This window comes from Semicossyphus pulcher, unplaced genomic scaffold (genome assembly GCF_022749685.1).
Source record: "Semicossyphus pulcher isolate SPU_LCO1_2020_fin unplaced genomic scaffold, fSemPul1.0.p SCAF_27, whole genome shotgun sequence".
Taxonomy (NCBI): domain Eukaryota; kingdom Metazoa; phylum Chordata; class Actinopteri; order Labriformes; family Labridae; genus Semicossyphus; species Semicossyphus pulcher.
This window is the reverse complement of record NW_027211701.1, coordinates 3,775,124-3,798,323: the sequence shown is the minus strand read 5'-3', so window position 1 is coordinate 3,798,323 and position 23,200 is coordinate 3,775,124. Positions and strand designations below refer to the sequence as shown.

The 23,200-nt window shown below is 41.8% G+C and overlaps 1 protein-coding gene across 1 annotated transcript in view; it reads left to right on the top strand.

Moving 5' to 3' along the window:
• sorcs3a (sortilin related VPS10 domain containing receptor 3a) overlaps positions 1-23,200 on the top strand; it is a 249,982-nt gene that overhangs the window by 165,025 nt on the left and 61,757 nt on the right. Inside the window, exons 5-9 of the mRNA XM_069676841.1 lie at positions 8,114-8,187; positions 10,303-10,367; positions 11,057-11,175; positions 17,710-17,799; positions 19,060-19,239. Of these exons, the coding sequence (XP_069532942.1) occupies positions 8,114-8,187; positions 10,303-10,367; positions 11,057-11,175; positions 17,710-17,799; positions 19,060-19,239 (528 nt within the window). The remainder of the gene's footprint in view (positions 1-8,113; positions 8,188-10,302; positions 10,368-11,056; positions 11,176-17,709; positions 17,800-19,059; positions 19,240-23,200) is intronic.

Genomic DNA, 23,200 nt, shown 5'->3' with positions numbered 1-23,200 from the left:
CATGTTCAGTCTATTTATCAGACTCGGCGCGACAAATTTGAAACGATGTTCGAGCGCTACTCGGACGGAGACGGGCAAAATTTGTTGATGAGATGACGAGGAGTCGCAGAAGTTACAGAGCATAGCACCGTGCCGGAGAGGTGTAGGAGATTAGCGTGTCGACCCAGGTCTTGTGTTCCCATCAATGCCGATCGGAGCCGAGGTCTACCAACGGGTCTACTGCAGAGTCATTTGACCCGATCTGAATGCTGATTGTAACCTTTCCCACTAAGCAAAAAAGCCGGGTGTTAGCGGGTGTTAGTGGGTTTTTTGGCCAGTGGGAAAGCGGCTTAAAACTGAAGACAATGCAAAAGTGCTTTAAACTTTCAAGCACAGGGGCAACTCCAAATGTATACAAGTCAATGAGAAATGACCCTTCTTCTCATGACCTTATGACCTTGTTGAAAAATGTTCTAATAAGTTTGTGTTCTCACTACTTACTTTCAAGTGTCCTTCAATCCAGCTTAATGTTCATTTTTTCAATTAAGGTCTATTTTACAGTAAAATGGACGATAAAGCAGTGTATGCTTTGGGACATGGCTATCTTGTCAATGGCTGGGTCATGGAACCTAATATTCCAATTATAATCAGTTTAAAAGCCCAAACCAAATAAAAATGCCCCATATAAAAACCCCAGTCAGAAGGAAAAAGGCCCAAACCGATGGAAACTTCCATCGGTTGCAGAGGTCGTGGTTTAAACCATTTTATGAACAGATCAAATGACAAATTTTACGATTTGACCCGATCACGTCCTGAGTGTGTTCTTCTGCGCATGCCCTCCGTCTTGACAAAACGCGTGGTGATGAACGTTTCCAAGTTAAACTGCGCAACCTCGAAATTAAAACTTTAAGAGACCTCAGTATTATTGGATGGCTAGAAGGAAGAAAGGTCAGAAACGTGTCAAGCAACCCGCGAGTCATTCCAAAGTTTTTGCTTCTATTCAAGATCAATAAATTCCATAAAGAGCACAACTCTCTCCCACCAATCTTTGCTGCTGACCTTCAGCTTCTTGTGCCCGTCTTCTCTCCATTGCTTCCAGTAGCAGTAAACATATGTTGGTGTCATGCTGTTGCTTGCTTAACAGCAACACAACAACTACTGCCTTGAACTGACTACAGATCTCCATCTTGAGCTGATATAGACCGAATGCTTAATATGCGCATGTCACACAGTTGTTCCGATTAATGTGTCAGCGCATGTAAACACCAGATCATAATGGATCACACCCCATGTAAACAGTTGACCTGATATCTTCAATCGGAATGATTTCACTCAGAATGACTCTCATTCAAATATGGTCACTTGTGGCTGCTAAAGTAGTGGAATGGACTAACGTTGAAGAAGCCTCTGGGTCTGAAAAGGAAGTGCCCTAAACTTGCATTACTTGTAACGGCCAGCAGAGGGCGACTTCACTGTTTGCAAAAAGAGGTACAGTTGTATACAAGTCACTGAGTAAATAAGTCTATTTCTAGCTTCATTTATGACCTTAGTACAGTGATTCTCAAACTATGGGGCGTGCCTCCCCGGGGGGGCACGGCGGCATGACAGGGGGGGCACGTCACCGCGCCTGTGTGGGGTTTTTTCAGTTGGAAAATGTAGCAGGCGGAACTATGTTTTGACGTCGGACAACCCCAACTCATTTTCGGGTGGCACTGTACACAAACGCGTTGCCCTGGTGATTTCCATGACAGATTTCACATTCAGACACACACAGAAAATAAAGTCTAGCATTGCCAATGGACAAATATATCACAGGAGCTAAAACAAAAACAGCTCACGCGTCAGATACCAACAAGACGACGTCGGCCGACGTTAACGCTGACCAACCACCAAAATCCAAGAAGTCAAGAAAATATGACAACGCTTATCTTGCTCTTCGATTTACAGCGAATATGGTCGGAGATGAAGAGAGACCTGTCTGTGTTATATGTCTGAAAAGTCTGGCAGCTGCAGCAAAAATCTGTTTGTTCTTTTTCTTAGCACAGATTGAACTTTATTGTTATTGTTCTGAAAAAGTTATTGCACATTTTATTATATTTCTATTTGAAAAAGTCTGATGGAGCAATTTTTTTGCACAGCAAATTACTCAGAGAAAAGTGAAAAGAATGGTCACGATCTTGAAACTTTCTTTCAATAAAAGTTAAACTTGACCCATTTGTGACAATGTTGTTGGGGCGGGGGGGCCTGGAAATGTTTCTTTCTCCAAAGGGGGGCATGACAGAAAAAGTCTGAGAACCACTGCCTTAGTAAATATTTTCATAAAGTGTTTACAGTCTAAATCGCTATAGTTTCAAGTCCTCTTAAACCCAGTTCAGATCAATGATTCGCAACAAAACAAAACAGTTTTAGAATGTTGCAGAGAAATTTGCGGCGGTGTGAACTGGTTAGTTGCAGAGCGTCTGAAGACGTTGCGTCGAGTTGCAGAAGACTTGACTTGTCAAATCTCCAAATGCAGTTGTAGAACTGAATGATGTACCTGTTTCACTTCAGCCAATCAGGAAACAGCATAATTTGGCGTAGGCAAACTCTCTGTCTTCGAAGTTTATTAATCAGTGTTACAGCTAACATTGTGAGCATGTCACTGTCATCTATTTCTTTTTATAATGATAACAGAAATCCAGCTAGATAATTCATGTAACCTAGGCCTAGTACTAACGTTATAGTATTAACGCAGAAGTAGTGGGGTATGTCAGTGCGTCGTTGCTATGGAGACAGTCAGCTGTTTCTGTGTGCGTTGCATTGATTTGATGTCAACAGCCCAGTTTTAGAACGTTTGCGATCAGATGTCAGGGGATTCTTTTGGCAGTTGCATCCAGTCTCGTTGCGAATCATTGATCTGAACTGGCCTTTACACACAGCCAGGTGTTGTCTGCTATAAAAAAAAAGGTAACAGGTTTTATTTGACTTTGAGGTACCTGAAATAATTGGTCCTGTGCATGGCTGATGGTGAGGTCTCAATTATCTGGAGTTACAGATACACTGCTTTTGGAAACAGACTTTGCTGTTGAATTTTTTTAATATAAATTATTAAGTATGTGTGCACCACTTATTGAATCCCATTTATCCCTGTAATATTGAGTTGGAGACAGGTATCTTAAAGCCTAGACAAATAAAAATCCATCTCTCCAGATAAGTGAGAAAATATGAATACTTCATCATCATTGATAAATTAAGGCAATCAAACTTGCAATGAGACAACATTTTCATTTAACTAGATTATATTACAAATCTGATTCTTCAAAAACATCATCACTGCCACTGTGAAGCGTGGCATTTCAGTGTCTGTATCTGTTGCTATGTGAAACAACACAAGCCACTGGAGAAGCAGGGAGACAATCTTCAACATTTTTATCCAGATTCTTCCCGCTGCCTCCGGCAAAATCCATAATAGCTTGTTTTTATTGCAGAATGGAACAGACAGGCTGTCAATAGAGAACATTGTTACGGGAAAGAGTGATCAGAATCTCAGTGGGAGCGGGCGGGAGAAGCATGGTGTTTCTGGTAATGGTTGGAAATCCTGTGGGAACGGGGCATGTGCGGGGTCAAAAAACTGTCCCGCATGGGCTTCCTGTCGCTAATTGGTTGCACAGGACCACCACATTTTATCCTGTGAGAATAATGGTTTGTTTCTCTGTCTCTCTCACTTTAAGCATCTTTTTCACTGCAGGCTTTTTCACAGCTCAAGGCGAGTGTCAGGAAAAGACATCATTATCATCTTAGCCAGTTCTGTGTGACAATCTGAACATTTGGTAGATGATAACAGTAGCCGTAGCTTGTTTTAGTTTGTAGCAGAAAACAAGCAGCAGGGTCAGCTGTTGTGTCGTGTGTGAGCAGTATGAAAACTCATGTCATTCTGTCCACAGGGGACATGTCCCTGCACCACTAGCACTGTGACTCTTTTCTAATTGATTTCAAGGGTAGACAGCCACTGTAGAGCAGTCGTTCATCTTTTATCTGGATTTCATCTTGAGCCAAAGTGCACTTACACCAGTCTTTAAGCAGACGGATAGCAAAAGCAAGTGCAATAATGTACATTTCCCCCAAGCATTTCCACACACCCCTAAGAAGGAAAAAAAGGCATGAAAAGGCTTCATGAAATTCATCTTTCAGTATTTGATGTGTAACCTCTCCTGTGAGGGACCAGTGTTTGAATCAATTCATTTCTCATTTAAACTCCGTCTGTATTTGATTTGCCTCACCTCCTCATGTAAATTTGTTTCCTGTAAATCACAAGTTAAGGCAACAAGAAGAAAAACAAATACCAATACATAAACCTTACGATTTATTCCCCATATAAGTACACTGAAATCCAATACCACTGCGTAACTCCTAAACTAAGAGTAGTGGAACAGAACCTGTTTATTATGCCTGTATGCCTGCAGCATGCTTTAAAGTGTTTGATGGCTAAATGTGATAAAGCCCGAGCTGCCAGGAATGGATTTCTTGTGAGACACGGCCCTCAAAGGCCTAAGCTCTGATCTTAAGCACAGAGTGAGACATTCTTTGGGCTATGACACACCTTATGTGTAAACAGTGTTTGAGTGTGTTTCTCAATTCACATGAATTATTCCTGAGATACATAAGCTGACTCATTCTGTGGAGTGGCCTCTACGAACCCTTGGATATGTTTGTTTTTACACTTGAGTTTTGGCTGTGTTGCATGTTTTACTCAGCTATTTTAAGAAATGTTGTACATATAATAATACTGATAGTAATCACTATTATGTAGTTCACATGTAATACACAACTACAAATATCCTTCTGAGAGTTGTCACTGTTTCATGTCATGTTTTATTCCAGCCGTGGTAAGGGACATTGTATTCAATCCAACTTTATTGACTGCAAAATGACGATTTAAAGTGATCATCTCAAAGTTTTTCATTTAATTAAATGTCTGTTAAGTGACTATCTATCGCTGACTGAGATAACACTATGGTGATTGAGCCTATGCCCCACTGATGTAAGCCTTTGCATTTGCAGTATATAGTATTATTACAGACTGGGTGTCTGGTGCAACTTTCACGGAAAAAATCACAAGCGGCGCCCAGTTAGTGACGCGTTTTCCATCAGCCTGCAGTGGTTGGTCTGCCAGAGAGGGTAGGCGGAGCTAAGCAGCTGCTTTTCTGGTAAACAGTAATCTACTATGGCTGAACAAACAAAGAATAGATCGATGACTACAGATACAACTTCAGAAATAAGTGAAAATCCAAAGAAAAAGAAACAAACTTGACGCTCAGATGAAGGCAAACAGTCTAAAGAGGAAAGCTACCGTCAGCCAGGAAAATCAAGAGTTACAACCGGAGCCAACCGTGGACGTCACACATGCAGCACTGTCTGGATATCTGGGAAGTGTGCTCCGACAATTACCCTTTATCATCATAGGTACAGAGAACAAAACTGAAATATTTGAGATTACAACGTTAAGGTGCTTTGCAAAACAATGAAATGTAGCAATGCAATGATAAATAATTATGTATTTTATAATTATTAAAAATGATATTATTATTATTATAAATACAAAAATTCAGTGTAAAAAAAATGGAAGGAAATAAAAATGAGGGGGGAGATAGTATAAAGTCGTATACTAATTAGTATACATAGTATACAAAGGTAAAGCTAAGTGAAAATAACATTTTGTAGTTTTCTTTGAATTGTGTGTACAGCTTGTGCCCTCATTCAGTCATTTTTGTGATGCATTTAAATTTATGTATTCTGAGGCTACATCTGTCATCCTTCCACAGTTACTGTGTTACAGGTCTCATCTGTTTCAAGGTCACTCGCAATGAGCTGCAAGGGCTCTCCATTACATTCAGAAGCTCTACTCACCGCCTTGTTCACTGTCAAATCAACTGTCACATTTTGGCTTGTAGCGATCAGTGAATCCAACCATCGACACTCACGCAGTAATATAGTGACAGTAATATAGACTACCTGTACCAAGTCACTACTGGTAAATTCTTATGCTCAAAGCATATAAACACAAAAAACACCAATCTACAAATAACAGTAACTTATCTCTTTTTATGAGTTGTTTGAGCTCTTTGGTTGTAATTGTTATTTTATTGTCTCGCCAAGAAATTTTGTGCTTAAATCTGTTACTAGATAGATAGACTGAGAGAGGGAGGGAGAGAGAGAGAGAGATACTTTATTGATCCCGAGGGAAATTTAGGCATCCAAAACATCTGTCAACCCAACCCCCCACCGCCCCTTAAGCCTGCTTAAGGCTATTACAATTACAACTTTACACTGCAATATTGAGTTGTGGCTGTATTGGGGTGGTGCAAATTGCTATTACTTCTTTATAAGAATTATGGGTGAAGGATGAAAGAATCAGCTTACATTACCAGCATAGACATAATGTAACAGGGTGTAAGATTCTATTTATTAGTGCACCAGGTAAAGGAGTGATGTCAGGAGATTAGGGAGAGAAAGATACAACAAAGGTCCCTTGGCAGACTGGAAACAAGGATGGCAACAATGTCAGCTGAAGGTCCGACATTACCTCCATCTGCACAAGTCAGAGCATCCTAAATGTTTTCTTAATCCATCAGAATGGACAGACAGAGTTTTAACGTGCTCTCTGACATTCCTCAGTCACTGTTCGAGACTCCTGTCCTTTGTCGGCTCCCTCTGCTGTCACCGACTCCATCGTTGGCGTGGCAGCTGGCTGGCCACGTTTTTGATTTATTGAAGTGAGTGGGAAACTATGAAGCTTAGTTTGTGACAGCTCTGAAGCTTTAAAATTTAAGATGTCATTGAACTGATGAATGGAGGGAGGAGAGGCTGAGTCTGCCTGCTGGCGTCATATGTCACTGTCCAAAGTGATGAGGGGCCCTGCCTGTCGCCCCGTTACACCCACCCAACGGCTCCAGTGGGGAACCTTTTGTTGCTGAAGTTAGAAGAATAAGGAATATAATTTTCTTTAGAGTAGACACCTATGGGTGGTGTATATTACACTCTGTTCAATTTCATAACAGTTTGGACAAATGGCTCCAAGCTGACACCAGATCCATGCCACAACTGGATACAGAGAAGATGCTTTGGTCTCCCGCCACCGCTCATCATTGTCAGGCACTCCTAACAGACACGTGGCTTTCAACTGCTGATTATATGATGGAGGTTTGACAGCCCGATGTAAGCCAAAGAATCCCACCAAATTGGAAGCAGATAACTGCTACAATCTGCGTATGTAGGGCACCCTTGCTGAACATGTTTTGAGAACACTGGTGTCGTTTTTAAATGGAAACACACCTGCTGACAGAGATAGATTTCCCCATGCGTAGCTGACAAATAAATTTGCATCTGGTGACAAATGTGCATTCTTTTATCTGAGTTAGTGTGAGATTTGCTTAGATGAAAGACAACACGTAGGAACATTAGCATAGAGCTCAACTGGGGCCACCGCGCTGTGAGGAAAGAACAATGCACAGCGAGGTGGAAGGGAGCTGCTTCTACAAAATCAATCAATAGAGTGTTGGTAAAAGCACCTGGGTTATTAATTGTTTGCCCGAGCACTAGAAAATGTAATTAGTGCATCGAAATGGGGCCACTGGCTACATACTTTACACCTTCACGTCAACTGTGCTATATATCATTCCCCGAACTAATGTGCGCTCATTCCTCAGGACTGTGGGTTTTTATTGGGTGCTAAAGAAACATTTGAAACCTACTGAATCAAACCAAATTATTTGCTGATCAAGCCAAAAGTGGTCACATTAGTGTCATTTCTATTTCAGTTTGCATTTGTTATTCCCATGTTAATTGGAACCTATAGCTCTAATTTGTAAGACGAGAGGGAAATAGAGATGCGTTTATCAGTGATAATATGTTAGCTCAAATGGACAGTTGGTAATGATGATAGCTGTTCAGCGTTCTGTCAGCCCATCTCTCTCGATGATGCTTTATGGCAATGGGCGAAACTCGACCCTGGAATTATTCAGCCACGTCTCACTCTCAGGCTCACTCGTCACTGTTACAACTTCTAAATCAGCCGGTCTAATTAGAAGCTGCACGACTGTTGGGACAAGCATTCGTCTTGCTAACAAGTGTCTCTTTTTCTCTGGTATCCCCACAGTTGTACAGCTCTGTGGACTTTGGGCGAAAATGGCAGCTCATCCACGAACACGTCACGCCGAACCGATTCTACTGGTGAGTCATCCCCTCTCACATCTTCGCTTTTATCTTTTTATATCCCCCTCCATTCCTCCTCTCTTAAGTTTTGTTTACTCAGAAATGCAGAAACTGTTGCTCGTGTTCTGCGCCACTGAACAAGTGATACTGATGGGTTAGAACAAGGTGTGTGACTGACTGGTGATGTTGCTGAAAATCCTGCGCATTTTCTACCCCTTGATACAATCAGGCAAGAGATGATTCTCCTCCTCAAGAACACGCTCTGCATTCAGCGTCCGAGGGAATGTCGCATTCCACTTCATTTCTCACACGAGCCCTGCTCATATCAGGCATATTGCACATAAATACTATATATTATTTTCACATCAGTTGTCGATGTAGAGGTGGCTGGTGTTGAACAGATGCCTACACGCAGATACATAATCTTCGGTACAGTACGGAGAGCTATGACTAATAATGGATCCGGGACGTCCCTGTCACTTCTCATCCTGTCACGTCTGCTGCTCACTCCCCCTGCAGTGTACCTACTGCGTTTGAAAGTGCACACTCATCACAAACGTAGGCCCGGATCTATTCCAGCTCATTGCTCCTAACCCCCTTCCTGAGGTGACTGGGGTGTGCCTGGGATTGCCGCTGGCTATATCCACTGTAACTTGCATAAATCTGGAGCTTCTTCCATGCCATTGTGGTATAATCCTAAATAATGTGCACAATCCATCGTTGGCTTCGCCCTTCCCGGCGAAAGCCCCTTCAAGGACATCTGGATGGGCCTCGAGCAATGACTCGGCAGGCCTCCAGTTGGCTGTATTTGGACAATGGCTTCATCAGCCTCCAAGGGATATGAAATATCGCCACAATGGGAAAGCTGCGTCCATCCGGTCTAATCCACGCGCAGAGAAATGAACATGAAAGCAAGATTTTACCCAGAGATAGTCACAGTCAGACAGTGGGGTGACCCTGCACCGACCCGGGCGATGATGAGGAGAAAGGATTTGTATCTTTGTATTGCTCCATTGTGCTGGAAGGGAACGTGCCTAGAGTTGCTGTGCATGTGGTTGCCATAATTTGGCACTTCGAATACGGGGGCAACTTTCAGTGTGGTCTCACAGAAATACAGGAAATGACTAATACGTCTTAATATGCATTAGCTGGCGGTGGCACGTAATGTGGGCAGCATGAAATCAATGCCAAAGGAGATTCAAGTAGGATTCTTTGTAGTGGTGGACACAAGTATCCTTTATAATGTCTGCTAATGTCGTGTAAAAAGCAATGATTCCACTTTGTTTGGCTGTCAGGGTGGTGGATGGGACAAACGAAGACAGGAAGTTCAACCAAGACACCAGTGACAACAAAAGTCAACATTGAATTATTAGTCATTTTTAATCAGATGAGTTCTGAGGTTGCCTTTCAGCCAGTGCATTCCGCCTCTTTTGCTCTCCATCTGGACTGTTTTCCTGCACATAACCAAACCCCCTTAAACATCATTGTCACTACTTCTCAGACTACAAACAGAAACCGGAATGCTTCTGATACCAGTCTTATCTTGTCCCTTGCCTACACATTCTGCATTAATATAGAGATTAAACCCAACCTATCAGCAATTTCGTAACGTTAACAACTAGTTAGAAAGGCATTCCTCTCGTCCTACATCAGGTCTATTTGATTCCTTTTTGAATCATGATCTTAAAAAAATCAATGTTGCTTGTAACATTTTTTCTTCAGTTTGATCATCCTGAATCTCCTTTGCTATACAGTTCTGTTCTTAAGAGCAGACAAATGACTTGAAGCTCTGTATGGCTGTGAGAGGTACTGTCACTTATTGTATTCACTTATACTGTTACCTGTGTATTTGTATTTTTTTAATTGTTAAAGGGCATTCCATGTATGTGACACCAGGATGGAAACTTTATATAGCTTACTTAATATTATAAATTCTCCACAGTGACTTTAAGAAACGGCTCTGAGTGGAGTGCTGCCTCAGGATCCTTGTCCTTTTTTACCGTTGCCTCTTTCACCGTCCCTCTGCACTGACAAGTCTCAGATCTTTTTTTCCTTCTTCGTGTCCTTTACATCCCTTTCAATTCATTGTCATTATGATTATGTATTCTTCCATGGTCTGTCACTCTCTCAAAGGTCTGTCTCGGGCCTCGACAAGGAGCCAGATCTGGTCCACATGGAGGCTCATACACCAGATGGAAGTAAGTGTCTCCTACACACACACACACACGCACACATCAAAGAGGAGTAATGAACAGGCCTCTATAGGAATGAATTCCTCCTGGAGAAAAGCAGGCGTCCCTGGGGAAACAGCACTGGCTCGCCCCACCAATAAACCCGGTGCATGATTCTTGATTAATATGGCCTTTCTGTGCTTCCCTTTCACTCGCTGAATGTCAGCCCCATAACTCTGAATGGCAGAACCACACAGGTCGTCTATAGGTGACATAGGTGAAACTGTTTATGCCAGCCTGTGATGTCGAAATAGTGTCACTCTGAGATATAAGCCTTGCTTTTTTCTCATATTACCGGGGTATGATTGACAGGCAGAGATGCTTGTTTGAGCTACTCATAATATGAATAAATTCTGTGCTGGTAGGAGAAGAGAATTAGTCAGAGAAATGTCAGACCGCAGAGACAGGTGAAGTACAATCCTACTCACACACTTGTTTATTTTTTTTCATGGCGCTTACACACGTAAGAGTCATTAATATATAAATATCAATATAATTGGAAAGAATCGAATACCATTTGTAGATGCCCTCAAGTACTCGCTTGTTACAGATACGGCATTGCTACAGTTCTATATATTAGGATGCACTTTACGAGTACTAACTATAATCTTCTTATTAAAGCTCTCATGTTTTGTGTGTGTCTTTTCATGTGACAGATGTGCAGTATGTCACATGCAGAGCCCAGATGTGCACAGAAGCTAACAGGAACTACCCATTCCCCGGATACATCGACATCAGCTCTTTGGTGGTTCAAGATGACTACATATTCATACAGGTAGGGCTCTGAACAGTCAGCCCCACTTACAACGTGCTCAATGATGGATGATGTTATAAATACGTTATCAATCCCAAGTGAGATGTGTGTTATATATATCTGGGAGCAACTATAACTTGCTTATTTATTTTGTATGAAATGTGGTTGTGGAATTCATTAGTTTTGAGTTGATCCCTGACTTTTTTAAGCTTTCTAACCTTCTTCTAACTAAACTACTGAAAGTAGGGGTGCACGATATTATCGGCACGTTATCTGCATTGGCAGATGTCATTTTTCTGCAGATATTTTCCACCGATAAAACAACGCCTTAATTATGCCTTAATGCTCGATGATTCCCTAAAAAACCTTGACGTAATGCTACGACATTAACTCGGCGCGAATGTGCGCGCGCACTGCCTGCACCATGCCTCTTCCGTCAAGCGTGAAGAAGGGTGCAAGATGTCTGTGGTATGGCAGTTTTGGGCCACTACAATAAGAGTAGGCACGATATCAATTCCACTACAGGGGAGACTTGATGTTCTCTGCAATTAGGTGGAAAAAAACATATTGCCTAATATATTGGTATCGTAATCGGCAAAAAGCGTTGGAAAATATCGGCATATCAGATATGGGCAAAAGATTCAATATCGTGCATCCCTAACTGAAAGACTAAACAAAATCACAGAAACACAAGTTAAAGCCAGCGTCAAGAACTTTTGGCTAACATGTAAAAAAAAAAAGAAAAAAAAAAAAAAAAAAAAAAAGGGGCTTACTTGGGGTTTAGCTCAGTGGGTAGAGCATGCACCCCGTGTAAAAATGCTACCGACCTTGATGCAGCGGCTGCCGGCTCGACTCTGGCCCACGGCCCTTTTGCTACATGTCATCCCACACACTCTTCAGCTGTCCTGTAAATAAGGGCGAAAATGGCCCCAAAATTATCCTAAAAGAGGGGCCCTCTTTAACCTAAAGAATATATAGACATCTGCTCCGTTGTGCTGTAATATGACTACATATTCATCCAGGTGGGTCACTAAACAGTCTTATTTAGTTACTATGGCACATGATGGGCTTTGCTATGTGGAAGTCATTAACCCTGAGTTAAATGTGTCTTACATATTGAGGAGTCACTATAACCACCTTAATTATTTTTTATGAGATGTGGGTGTGAAGTTAATGAGCTTTCATGTTATTTCTCATGACTTACAATGAAGTGTTATGATTTCCTAAGATGAGTTATTTCAATTGGAATGTTAAAGACTTGACAAAGTGACAGAAACACAGGCTCTGTGTTTACTCAAAGTGATTTTCTTGTAAATAAATGTCTGTTAAGTCACTATCTATCGCCGAATGAGGTAACACAATGGTGATTGAGCCTATGGCCCACTGATGAAAGCCTTTGCATTTGCACTATATAGTATTATTATGGACTGGGTGTCTGTTTTTTGCAAGTGTTGCGAGTAAATCAAGAGTTACAACCATAACAAAGGGAGCGAACTGTAGACGTCTGGTTAAATTAGGAAGTGTACTCCTGTATTAACCGTTTAGCGCCATTAAGGCACCAAAGAGAACGAAACTGAAATCTTTAACCTCTTTAATCTAAAAGGACAAAGAACAACATGAGCTTTCAGTTGGATATGATTCTGGCCATTCAAAATACTGCAGTTTCATGTTTCTGTTTTTCTGGTTTTCTTAACCTCTATCTCCAAATTACTCTGCTAGCTCCTTGCAGATTTTTGATGAGCTTACTTAAACATTAAAAAGATGGAACAATATGAGCTTCTAGTTGGTTATGTTTCTGGCCACATGAATAAGTATGTCCAGTATTTGTTTCCAGTACCTTCTGTATTCACTTACCTTCTTAAGATTATTTTTGGCATTTGCCTTTATTAGATAGGACAGATGAAGTGAGACAGGAAATGTGGGGAGTAGAGAGTGGTGGTTGACATGCACCAAACGGATCGGCAGGCCGGGAGTCGAGCCTGCGATCAGTGCGTTACCTTCTGTGTCTGTCTTTCTCCACTAGCTCCATAGAATACATCTGGGCCATAAGCTTGCTAACACATTTCTGCTGACTCTCCGCTATTTCGTACTGGTCAAGCAAACAGCAAACAAAACAGTGAGGCTTCATTGTGAATATTTCTTGACCAGAAACCAAAACAAATTGCCAAAAGAAGCTGAAACTAAGTGTGAACAAGTTGCCATGAGCTACTGACATCATATTTAAATGAAGCATTCATATTAAAAATACCATTTAAGCTTTTGTAATGAAAGCATATTGTTGCTTTTGGTGCTATTTTAAACTCGACTGCAACACAAACCAAATATGTGTATATGCAAAGGTTCCATGTACGGTATCTATTTTAGAATTGATTGTGAAACATTTAAAAATCCATTTACTCTTACCTGAACTGAGCTTTTTTTTTTCTTGTGAAGCCACACTACTTTTAAAATTCATCCTGGCCACTGCCCAGTGTGTCATTTTAATCATGATTCGTGCGACAGAAAAATCTGAAATGGTAATGTTCTGAATTTCAAGTAACGCAGATGCAATTTATGGGTTGTATTTTAATTTCCTCCGCAGTGTGAGTATTATTTACTTTGACATTGTGCAAATGAGGTTTCATACATTTAAAAGTCAAAAGGGAAAGTCAGCATAATTACACAGCTAGTCTACCACAACGCTGATTTTATTCAAATTTACCTACAAAAACTGTTGTGATTATGTCTGCTGAAGGTGTTTGCAGCACCTGCGCTCAGGGACCAAAAAGTATCTGCTTGCATTGTTCTGCTCACCTCTTCACCTGTTCGAAACGAATCTTCTTCCAAAGGCAGCTATAAGACCAGCACACATTATGGTATGCACCTTGCTGGCATCACCTTCCCCGGATCAACAGTCCTCAGATAAACTTCACTATTTTCGAAGTGGCTGCTGCTGAACTGATACAGCCCTCTGCTCTCCTGCTCGAGAGAGTAGATCTTCCAAAAATCATCCCTGTTCCCTCGCTACCATCGTTTATAAAATCCTCCACACCCCCACACAAACATCTTACAGTCTGACATCAGCCTTTGCAAACCTGAAACCCTTTTCAGTGCTGAATGTGCTTTACAAATGTGCTTATGTGTGATTAAAAGTATGAATTAATAATATATTCAAGGCATTGTACATATAGCAGGGATGGATGCTATTATTTTTGAGCACTGTTCCCGAAGGCCTTTCTCTAACTGGACCCTCCCCACTGCCACCGTCACAGAGTGAACTAAGATGTAGGGATCAGATACAGCAGCAAGCTTTGGGACAAACTCCCCTCACTCATGCAGAAACAGGAACTCTATGTAGCCATGGTTTCATGTCACAAAAAAATAACGGACAACATAAATAAACTGTGAGACAGAGTCATTAAAGAAACGTCACATAATGAGGAAAACATACTTTGTCACTAGCTTCTTTAATGGCACAAAAAGGTTTTTTTTGCACACAAAGTATTGTTTTCACACTCATGTTAATAGGCTGCTGAGTTAATAAATCACTTCACAATCAAATAAACAAGTAGCTTTTACTGAGAGGAAGAGTGGAAATGTCCAAGTAGCGTAACTAAAACATTAGTTAACATGTTTAGATCCTGAACATAATTTAAACTTTCACATCTAAACGTCTGCATACTATTAGATGTTTATTGTGATTAAAGAAATGTATGTTTGTACAGGTAATAACATAGAACTGTAATTTTTCTGAGCGTCTTTCATGACAAACATAACCCGGCGTTGCGCCTGGTCAGTAAGTCAGCATCAGTGCAGACTCGCTGTAGGAGGGGCTATCAATCAGCTCCCACTCCACAGAGGTTTGGGACGGCACTATATGTGGCGGACCCACCGCATGAGCACGCAAACTGAGTGGAAGGGTGTAGGGGTGGTTTGAGAAAGGCCCATAGTCCTTCAGTTTGGCGTCCAAAGTAGACATTTGGTGGCCCCAAATGTGAACTGTAACTGTAAAAACAAAACTAATTTAACACAGCTTTCACAAAGCTTTCCTTAAAGGGCCAGTTCGCCGATTTTCAACCTCAGTGCTATCATGCTATCATGGGGAGCTAATGCCATCATGGTCGGAAAAAGATGCAATTTCGCTCAGTGCCTTTGGAGGATCCGCTTCTCCAATGGGCCCTGGAAAACCTCGCTAAACTAGCTTGCTAAACTACACTTCCTCAATCTAGGACGCCCGCCTCCGATCTCTGCAGTGTTTAGTTGAAAAAACCACATACTGTAAAATGTAATCATTTGTTCCGTGGGGTGCCTTGAAACGCTGCCTGCTCTCTTGTTTTCCCTCCCAGACATTCCACATTTGGTCATGTCTCGTTCAAAATCGTCAGGTTGGAAATGTGGACTGCAGACCCAAAGTTTTTTTAGACGATCCATCGGTATAATCTCTTCGTATTTCGGATTGTGTTCCGCTCTGAGCCATTGCCTGCAGCGAAAACGGTAGTATTTCACTCCAGCGTCTCTCGCTGGGCCGTTCCTTTCAGAGGGAGGGGCGCAATGCACGCTGGGTGTTGTAGGAATGTAGAATGGGTGAAACAACAAGCTGTTTATACAACTTTCTCCACAGCTATGGCATCAATTTAAAATATTATTGCCTCTATCGATTACAGAAAACGCCAGCTTTGTTTGACAATGGCTTTTTCCAGGGGCGAACTGCTTCTTTAACTACGGCATTACAATAAAAGACGACTTAAACAGAATGAAAATGTATTTAATTGATATGTATTTCAGTAGAAATACATAACATAACTCTAATAAGAACATTACAAACATCTTGAGCTGCGTAAGATGCCTGTCAGAAAATGTGCAAATTTAATTACCACAGTTTCTCCCATCTGACAGGACTTCCACACATCATTTTAAAGCTGTAGCACTTGCAGATGCTACTCAGTGGCACAGAGGATTTTTTTTTTTTTTATAGTACATATACATAATAAGGGGACAAGGTGTCATGTTACTGTACGAGTGTGCAATCTCCATCTGCTGAGTTTTCCTTCACTACACCAAGCTTTTCTGCTCATATGTTTCTGGAAATGTAACATTGTTTTAGCCAAGGCAGTATGGGATAAAACTTGGTGGCCACTTAACATGTAGCATTTGACTTGCCACAGGTCATCGTGCCCTGAACAGTATGACTACACAATGCTTCCTTTTGTTGTTGTTTTTCGTAGCAGTTGTAGTTGTAGTTATAGTGGTGCTCTCCGAGCTGTTTAATCCCACTAAAGGTTTTACTCAGAGGAGAAATGGGATTTTTCTGAGACCTACCTACCTGAGCCACCTACAGGCAAGTCCTACCTCCAGAACCCTCCCTGGCCTTGGCAGCACATTAGAAAAGAAACAGAGTTGTTCTCCGAAGAACCTTCAATCCTCTTTGACCTCTCTGAAGTCTCTCAAGTAAACTCATGAGCGCTCAACCCAAACCTCCCCTTCAATTCTAGCACCTCTACATTTAAACACGTATGCGTCACAGACGAAAGATCCTGAAAGGGATGGGAAGAAAAAAAATCAATCATACCAATTCCTCTTAAAGTTCAAACTGCCTCTGGTTACCCCGCCATCGATCTCCTGCTCCTTCACTCGATTGCATGTGGGACTGTTCCGTAGTGCTCAACGCTAGCCCGCTATATTTCCTCTCCGAGCTCGTTCTCTCTCTCCTGGGCCATTCTGAGCACTTATAAGATCAGAAAAAGAATCAGCCCTGTCATACAACATTAATACTGATAACGCTTCTCCTCAGCAGAGAGCCACAAGTTTGATTTGAAGGTTTGCCTCTAATGAGTTTCGTATTGTTATTGACAGGAGGGAAAAGTGGGTTATCGAGCTGCAGGATCACTTTACTCTGCGTGTCTCTATGTGTTTGTATGTGTATAAAGTGTTTGGCTTCCGTGGCCTCCAGGCTAATGACAAGGCTTCAAGGCCCACCAGCCCTGCGTTGTCTTGTTGCATAAGCTAACATCTAACAGCTTGGAGTGTTTGCAAAGGGTCTAGACCATTAAGGACACCTTTTTTTCCCTCACTAGCTGTCAGATGAGGCTTGGTTAGGCAACTTAAAGATTTCTCTTGACAAAGAATAATGAGACTATCGATTGTCCTAAGAGATATTTACCAAAGTCCACTTTGAAACCACCTAGTGCATTGACACCTAGAGAGGGCAGCATCCTCTGAATGCGAGCCAGGAGATTGCTATAAATGGCCAAGTCCCAAAAAATAGAAAACAAATCCTGTGTATCCAGCACGACAAAGAGCGAGAGAGACAGAGATTGATGTGTGCTATCACCCACCACTTTAATTGATTGCAGAAAATATGATATGGTGTCAGTAATGAGGTTAGACAGGAGGCCTTGATAGAAGGTGTCCTCTGCATTTTTTAAACAGCAGAGCTCCAGCAGAGGAAATGAAAGACGAGTATAATGTTGCTCAAACACAGCTATAATAAAACCAAAGCATCACTTAATGGGAGCGCGCACTATGCAGTATGTTTTATTCAATACATGAAAATAAACAGTACTGTTTGTGTTGCAGGTTCCTACATCAGGAAGAGCCACCTATTATGTGTCCTACAAAAGAGAATCGTTTATTCAAACAAAACTCCCCAAATACTCCCTGCCAAAGGTAAGTTGCAGCAACATAAGCCTTACAAATCTTTTCACTTTTTACTACATTCTTCATTGATACCCATAAATATTTTAAAAGGGAAAAATATGCCTGTTAGTGAAATGACAGCAAATATAGTGAATGTTTCAGCTGGGATGAAAGTAGATGTTTTCTGCATTGATTTTGCAGCGATATGACAAAGCAGGGCTCCGCAGAAGGCTGCTTTCATAAGCTGAACTTTCAAGTGCAGACCACATACTGCTTTGCTGTGAGGTTAATGTATGGCAGACCGTGCTGACAGTATTCTAAATGCTGGATTCTGACCGTGCTCTGTTCAACGGGCGTGCCTGGCCTGCAGCAGTTCTAGATCTACCCATTACTTGAGTGTTATCTGCGATGCGTTCTGTTGTGCTGATTGAAGGATGGACCTGGATCACTAGCTGCCACTGACATCTGTAACATGCAGTCAAGTAACACTACTCTGCTGCATGTTCACAATCTAGAGGGACTTATATTTACACACTGCTGCGTTTTATATTGTCAACAGAGCAATTTTAGTGCTCGTCAAATTTGACAGGGAACACCCAAGTAAGGGGGAGAAACAAACACGACAGGAGGGTTAAAGTGACAGTACAGGTATTAACACTTCAGCTTCAGTGGGCTACATGTCTTAACCATAAAAAAGCCAAGTTTATTCAATATATCTCAGGTTGAGGTGGAATTTCATACATAAAAATAAAGATTTTAACCTGGTTACACCTGCTTGTTATACTAAACGATGGTGCCATTTCTAAATCACACGAAGCATCGTTTTCTGGATTATACAAAACGTTTTCATATTGGTTTATACCTGAGAATACTGATACTGATGACATCGGCCAAATGAGCTGGACCAATATTGGTGGGGCTTTACTTTTAACACACTATTACTCACAAAACTATATATCTTTAAGAATAGCAGGGTTAATGTAAAAAAGACTCCATAAGAGATTGGATTTGATTCTTTCTACAGCCATTCTTTTAGTTAGAAGACCCTGCATTAAGCCACAGGCATGTTACTAGCCCTTTTTTTAACCTTTCAACGCTCACACTCAGTCAGACTCTTAGTAATGGTACAGCACTTCGGGGTGAGCTACACTTTACAGTATGTCGTCAACCATTTATATTCACACCACAGCATTGATCTCATGACCAGTCCCACAGGGTCAGCATGTTCTAATCCGTCACCTTCCCGCCTCCAGTCATAACTCCTCTTAATCTCTCCCTGCTCCCTGATAGGATTTACACATTGTCAGTACTGATGAGAAGCAAGTGTTTGCGGCGGTGCAGGAGTGGAACCAGAACGACACCTATAACCTCTACCTGTCTGACACCAGAGGGATCTACTTCACCTTGGCCATGGAAAATGTCAAGACCACGAGGGGCATCGGAGGGAACCAGATGCTGGACCTGTACGAGGTAGGCACCGGATGAAATTGGACACCTGGGGGGGAACATACAGTGAGGTTTTCATTGATTGAATCTATGGGAAGTTACAGGGACTAAACTTTTTTTAATAGAAGCTTGTGCTTCAATGTGCAATACCTCCACATTTTTATTTCCCAGTGCATAGAATGGCCATACAATCGATAGCAGTGATTCAACTATTCCTTTGCTGCTGCTGAATTTTCAGTGTAGAATACCATGTGGTGTTTACAGGTCTTTTGAATGGGTCCACTGACTTTGCCCATTAACATTGGTTTACCACTGTAAAAGGTTGTATGATGCCTTCAATGGCTCTGAACATCTTACCCTCATAAAACAGTCGATTGATATCTTAGCTGAATTTTTCTGTGTAATCCTACAGACATCCAACACTCCTTTTCCATCTCATGTAGACACATGAGAGCATCTGTTTCAGGTCTCCTTTGGTCATGTTTAGGGGAAAAAAACATGTAAAAGGTTAGGGAAACATTTCCTGTGGGTTCAAATAATAACTCGTTGTTGTTTCTTCCTGTGGAACTCAAGCCCGTTAGCCGAGTGCACCAGCTGGGCGTAAGCCTGATTGTAACCTTACGTCTGACTTAGAGCTGAAACTTACGATGGACTTAAAATTACGCCCTGTGCACCAGCATGACTTAAGCCCTGTGTATCTTGCGTATCTTTTACGCCTGGGATGGAGCAGGCGTAAGTTTAGAAAGTCCGACTTAAATCCACGGTAAAAGTAACAGTCACAAAACCTAGCAGAAAAACACATGGCAGCGCATTTTGTTGTTTTACAGGATAAATAAAAGGGCATTGAAAGAGTCATCCGTGGTCGGACAGTACATTGAACGAAAGGTTTCGTTTTTGTTCCTGTTTGAATTCATCAAAGAGCTCTCACCTCAGCTGCAGCATGTGTCGGACAGAAAGATACGCGGCACTGTCCTCGCCCTGCAGGTGCTGACTGAGCTCAGATTTTGTACCAGTAGGGCCTTTCAGAACAGACAGAGGGAGACATGATAAATGTACATCGGACAATGGCATACTTGATTATTTATGTTTCCTCCACTATCTGTAAACTTCTTTTGTTATCCATATCTTCTGTCAATCATTTGATGAGAAAAGTTAGCGAGTGGAGACATGTGTTGCTTGGTAACAGTCACCGCTTTTTGAGTGTTCATGTGGACATGCATCATGAGACCATGCGCAGCTACGACCGGTGTCAGTTCGGCTTGGTGCACTCGGTGTAAATTCCAATAAAGAAGTCGGTCATCGCTAAGTCTGACGTAAGAGATAAGACCTATTTTGTTACCCTCCTGGGTTAAATTCCTGCATTTAAACCAGGGGTTCCCAGGCAGCGTGTGCAACTACACGGGACCTTGCGCCTGCAGCAAAGCACTTCAAAAGTAGCCCAATTCAGCTGGAAAATGGCAGACCTGGCAACCCTGGCTTCGCATCACGTGACGTGATATGAATCAGAAGCCTGATGCCCCTCTACAGCTCTGTGTTATCAGTGACATATATGAACTACAAAACATACGGACATATGCCAGCATGACAGACAAAGTTTATACTTTAACTGTGCGCGGAAACAGGGACAGATCGCAACGTTATTGAGACAGGTAGGCTACAGAGCATGAGAAACACACAGATCTGTGTCATATCTGCTCTTTCCTAACGGTCCGTCAGAAATATTATAGCTACCCTCTGGTCCGTGCAGTCAAAAAGGTTGGGAACCACTGGTTTAAACCATTTATTGGCCCTGACATGCCACCCATAGTGGACTATATCAGTCTTTCTTATACATCACCTGACCTCCCACGTGTCGATGGCTGGAGCAGTTCCTCTGAAGTGATAAAAAGCATTTGTGTTTGATGACTAGGAGGGGGGCATGGGTTATACACTAATCATACTACATTACTTTTACAATGACATAAAGATTTTTTTAACGGAAAGCCCGCGATACAAACTGTTTGTATCGAGTTTGAAATGTGGGTTTGCTTTATTATCACAGTAAACATTGTGCTGTGTTTATGGCCCTGATCATTAGTTCTAAGTTTTCTTCAATGCAGCATGATGTTCCTCTCGTAAATTTATGGTCCCATTTAGAATGAAATCGAGGATAGAGCCACGGTAAGCTTTAGGGCGTTGCTACCTGTGACTGATAAGTCGCTAGATGTGGTCCATTTTGGCTCCGAGAAACGAAGATGGCCACAGACAAACTAGCATGTAGAGTTGAACAATGTACAAAGATAAGAAGTGCTTGAACCAGCTGCCTGCTGCAGGTGGAACTGTGGTAGATGAGCTAAAAATGATAAAACTGGGAACTGAAAAGTGCAAAAGAATTAACATAATGATAACAGTTGATATTTCCCTGTGGCTTTTGACACTTCTAGCAGCTCATTTAACATAACACAAAGCAATCGTTAACAGAAAAAATATTGATCAGTTACAATTTTGCCAACGTTACTTAAAGAGAGCAGCTGCAGTTGATCTGTTTTCTGTTGTGTGCTTTCCTCACACAGACTTGCTGTAGAGTTTGTGTAGCAGCTACTTGTCTTACAGGTTTGCCTTGCAGGCAGTGCTCGTCCATCTTCCTGACAGCAGACATATAGTATGAAGAACATGCTTAATGGGGCTCACAGCCATGCACCTATGGACTTGTAATGACCTTGTTAGCTTACTGGATAGCCACTGTATATGTTTGCATTAGCATTCATAGCAGGCAAGTAGAATTCCCTCCTTCTCCTCTCCCTGTTGAACCCAGTTTATCACTCCTACACTGGCAGGTGTGAGTGAGAGAGTAAAGGAAGTGAGATATTGGCCAGCAGCAGTGGCAGTGGTATGGTAATTAACAATGCCATTACCTCTCCTGCACAGTATGTGGTGTGTGTGTGTGTGTGTGTGTGTGTGTGTGTGTGGCTCTGATAGAGTGTGTGTGTGTGTGTGCAGCTCACATTACCATGCAACAGTAGTTAAGGCATTTCCGCATGCAGCATAAGATGATAAGGCGTTTTAATCCTGTTTGTCATGTGGTCACAGCTCTGTTCTTGATCAGAACCTAAACAAGAGATAGATGATACAGCTCTGTCTCTGATATATCAGACCCATTACACAAGGGAAGATATATGCTGTGGAACTCATTCCATTTATTGCTGTTAGACTCTGACAAACTGCACTTCACAGACCTAATGTTCCAAAGAGAAGACACAGCTCCAGTCAGACCAGGGGGGAGACAGCAAAGTATGTGAAAGTTGTTTTGTTCTTCCCCTTAGAAGTCTTGTCTCTTCCCAGAGGGCCTCTGTTCTCCTGCATCCTCCTCCCTCAAATCAATTATGCTATTTCCACACCGAAAATTGCACAATTATCTCCTAAATTAGAAGGATTATTTTATTGTCAATCAGATTGGATAAGGGCAATTTCTGTAATCATGAGCCCTTTGTTGTGCAAACTAATTTTCTGTTGACATTCGGAATTTGCATCACCCGCTAAACTTCCCATCAGTCTGCCAGGTCGTTTAGCAGGTGGCTCTCCGACAATTATCACTCTGATTGGCTGGGGTTAATGGTATCAAAAATAATTTCTGTCCCCCTCGCCTCGCCACAAACAGCTCTGGGTGATTGATTGAAGACGTGAAGTGGAGTGTTGTCAGTGGAGGGTGTTGGATGATCTAGATGATGCTGGTGCTCAGGATGATGTGGCCCTACATGTGTGCTTTTCCTGCCAGCACACTTAAACTCACAAAGCAGTGTTTCAACGAAATGAGCCCACATAATATATCGTTGAACACTTAATTACTTCCCATTAAAAAATTGGAGATTCCCAGTTGTTCAATAAAGATGCTTCATCTTCAATGAATAGCAGTGTTTTTAGATTGGCAGCCATGTTTTGATCTAGTAAACGTTTACTATATTTAATATGTGAAACTTTTAGGTTAAAGTATGGTCATTATTTATCT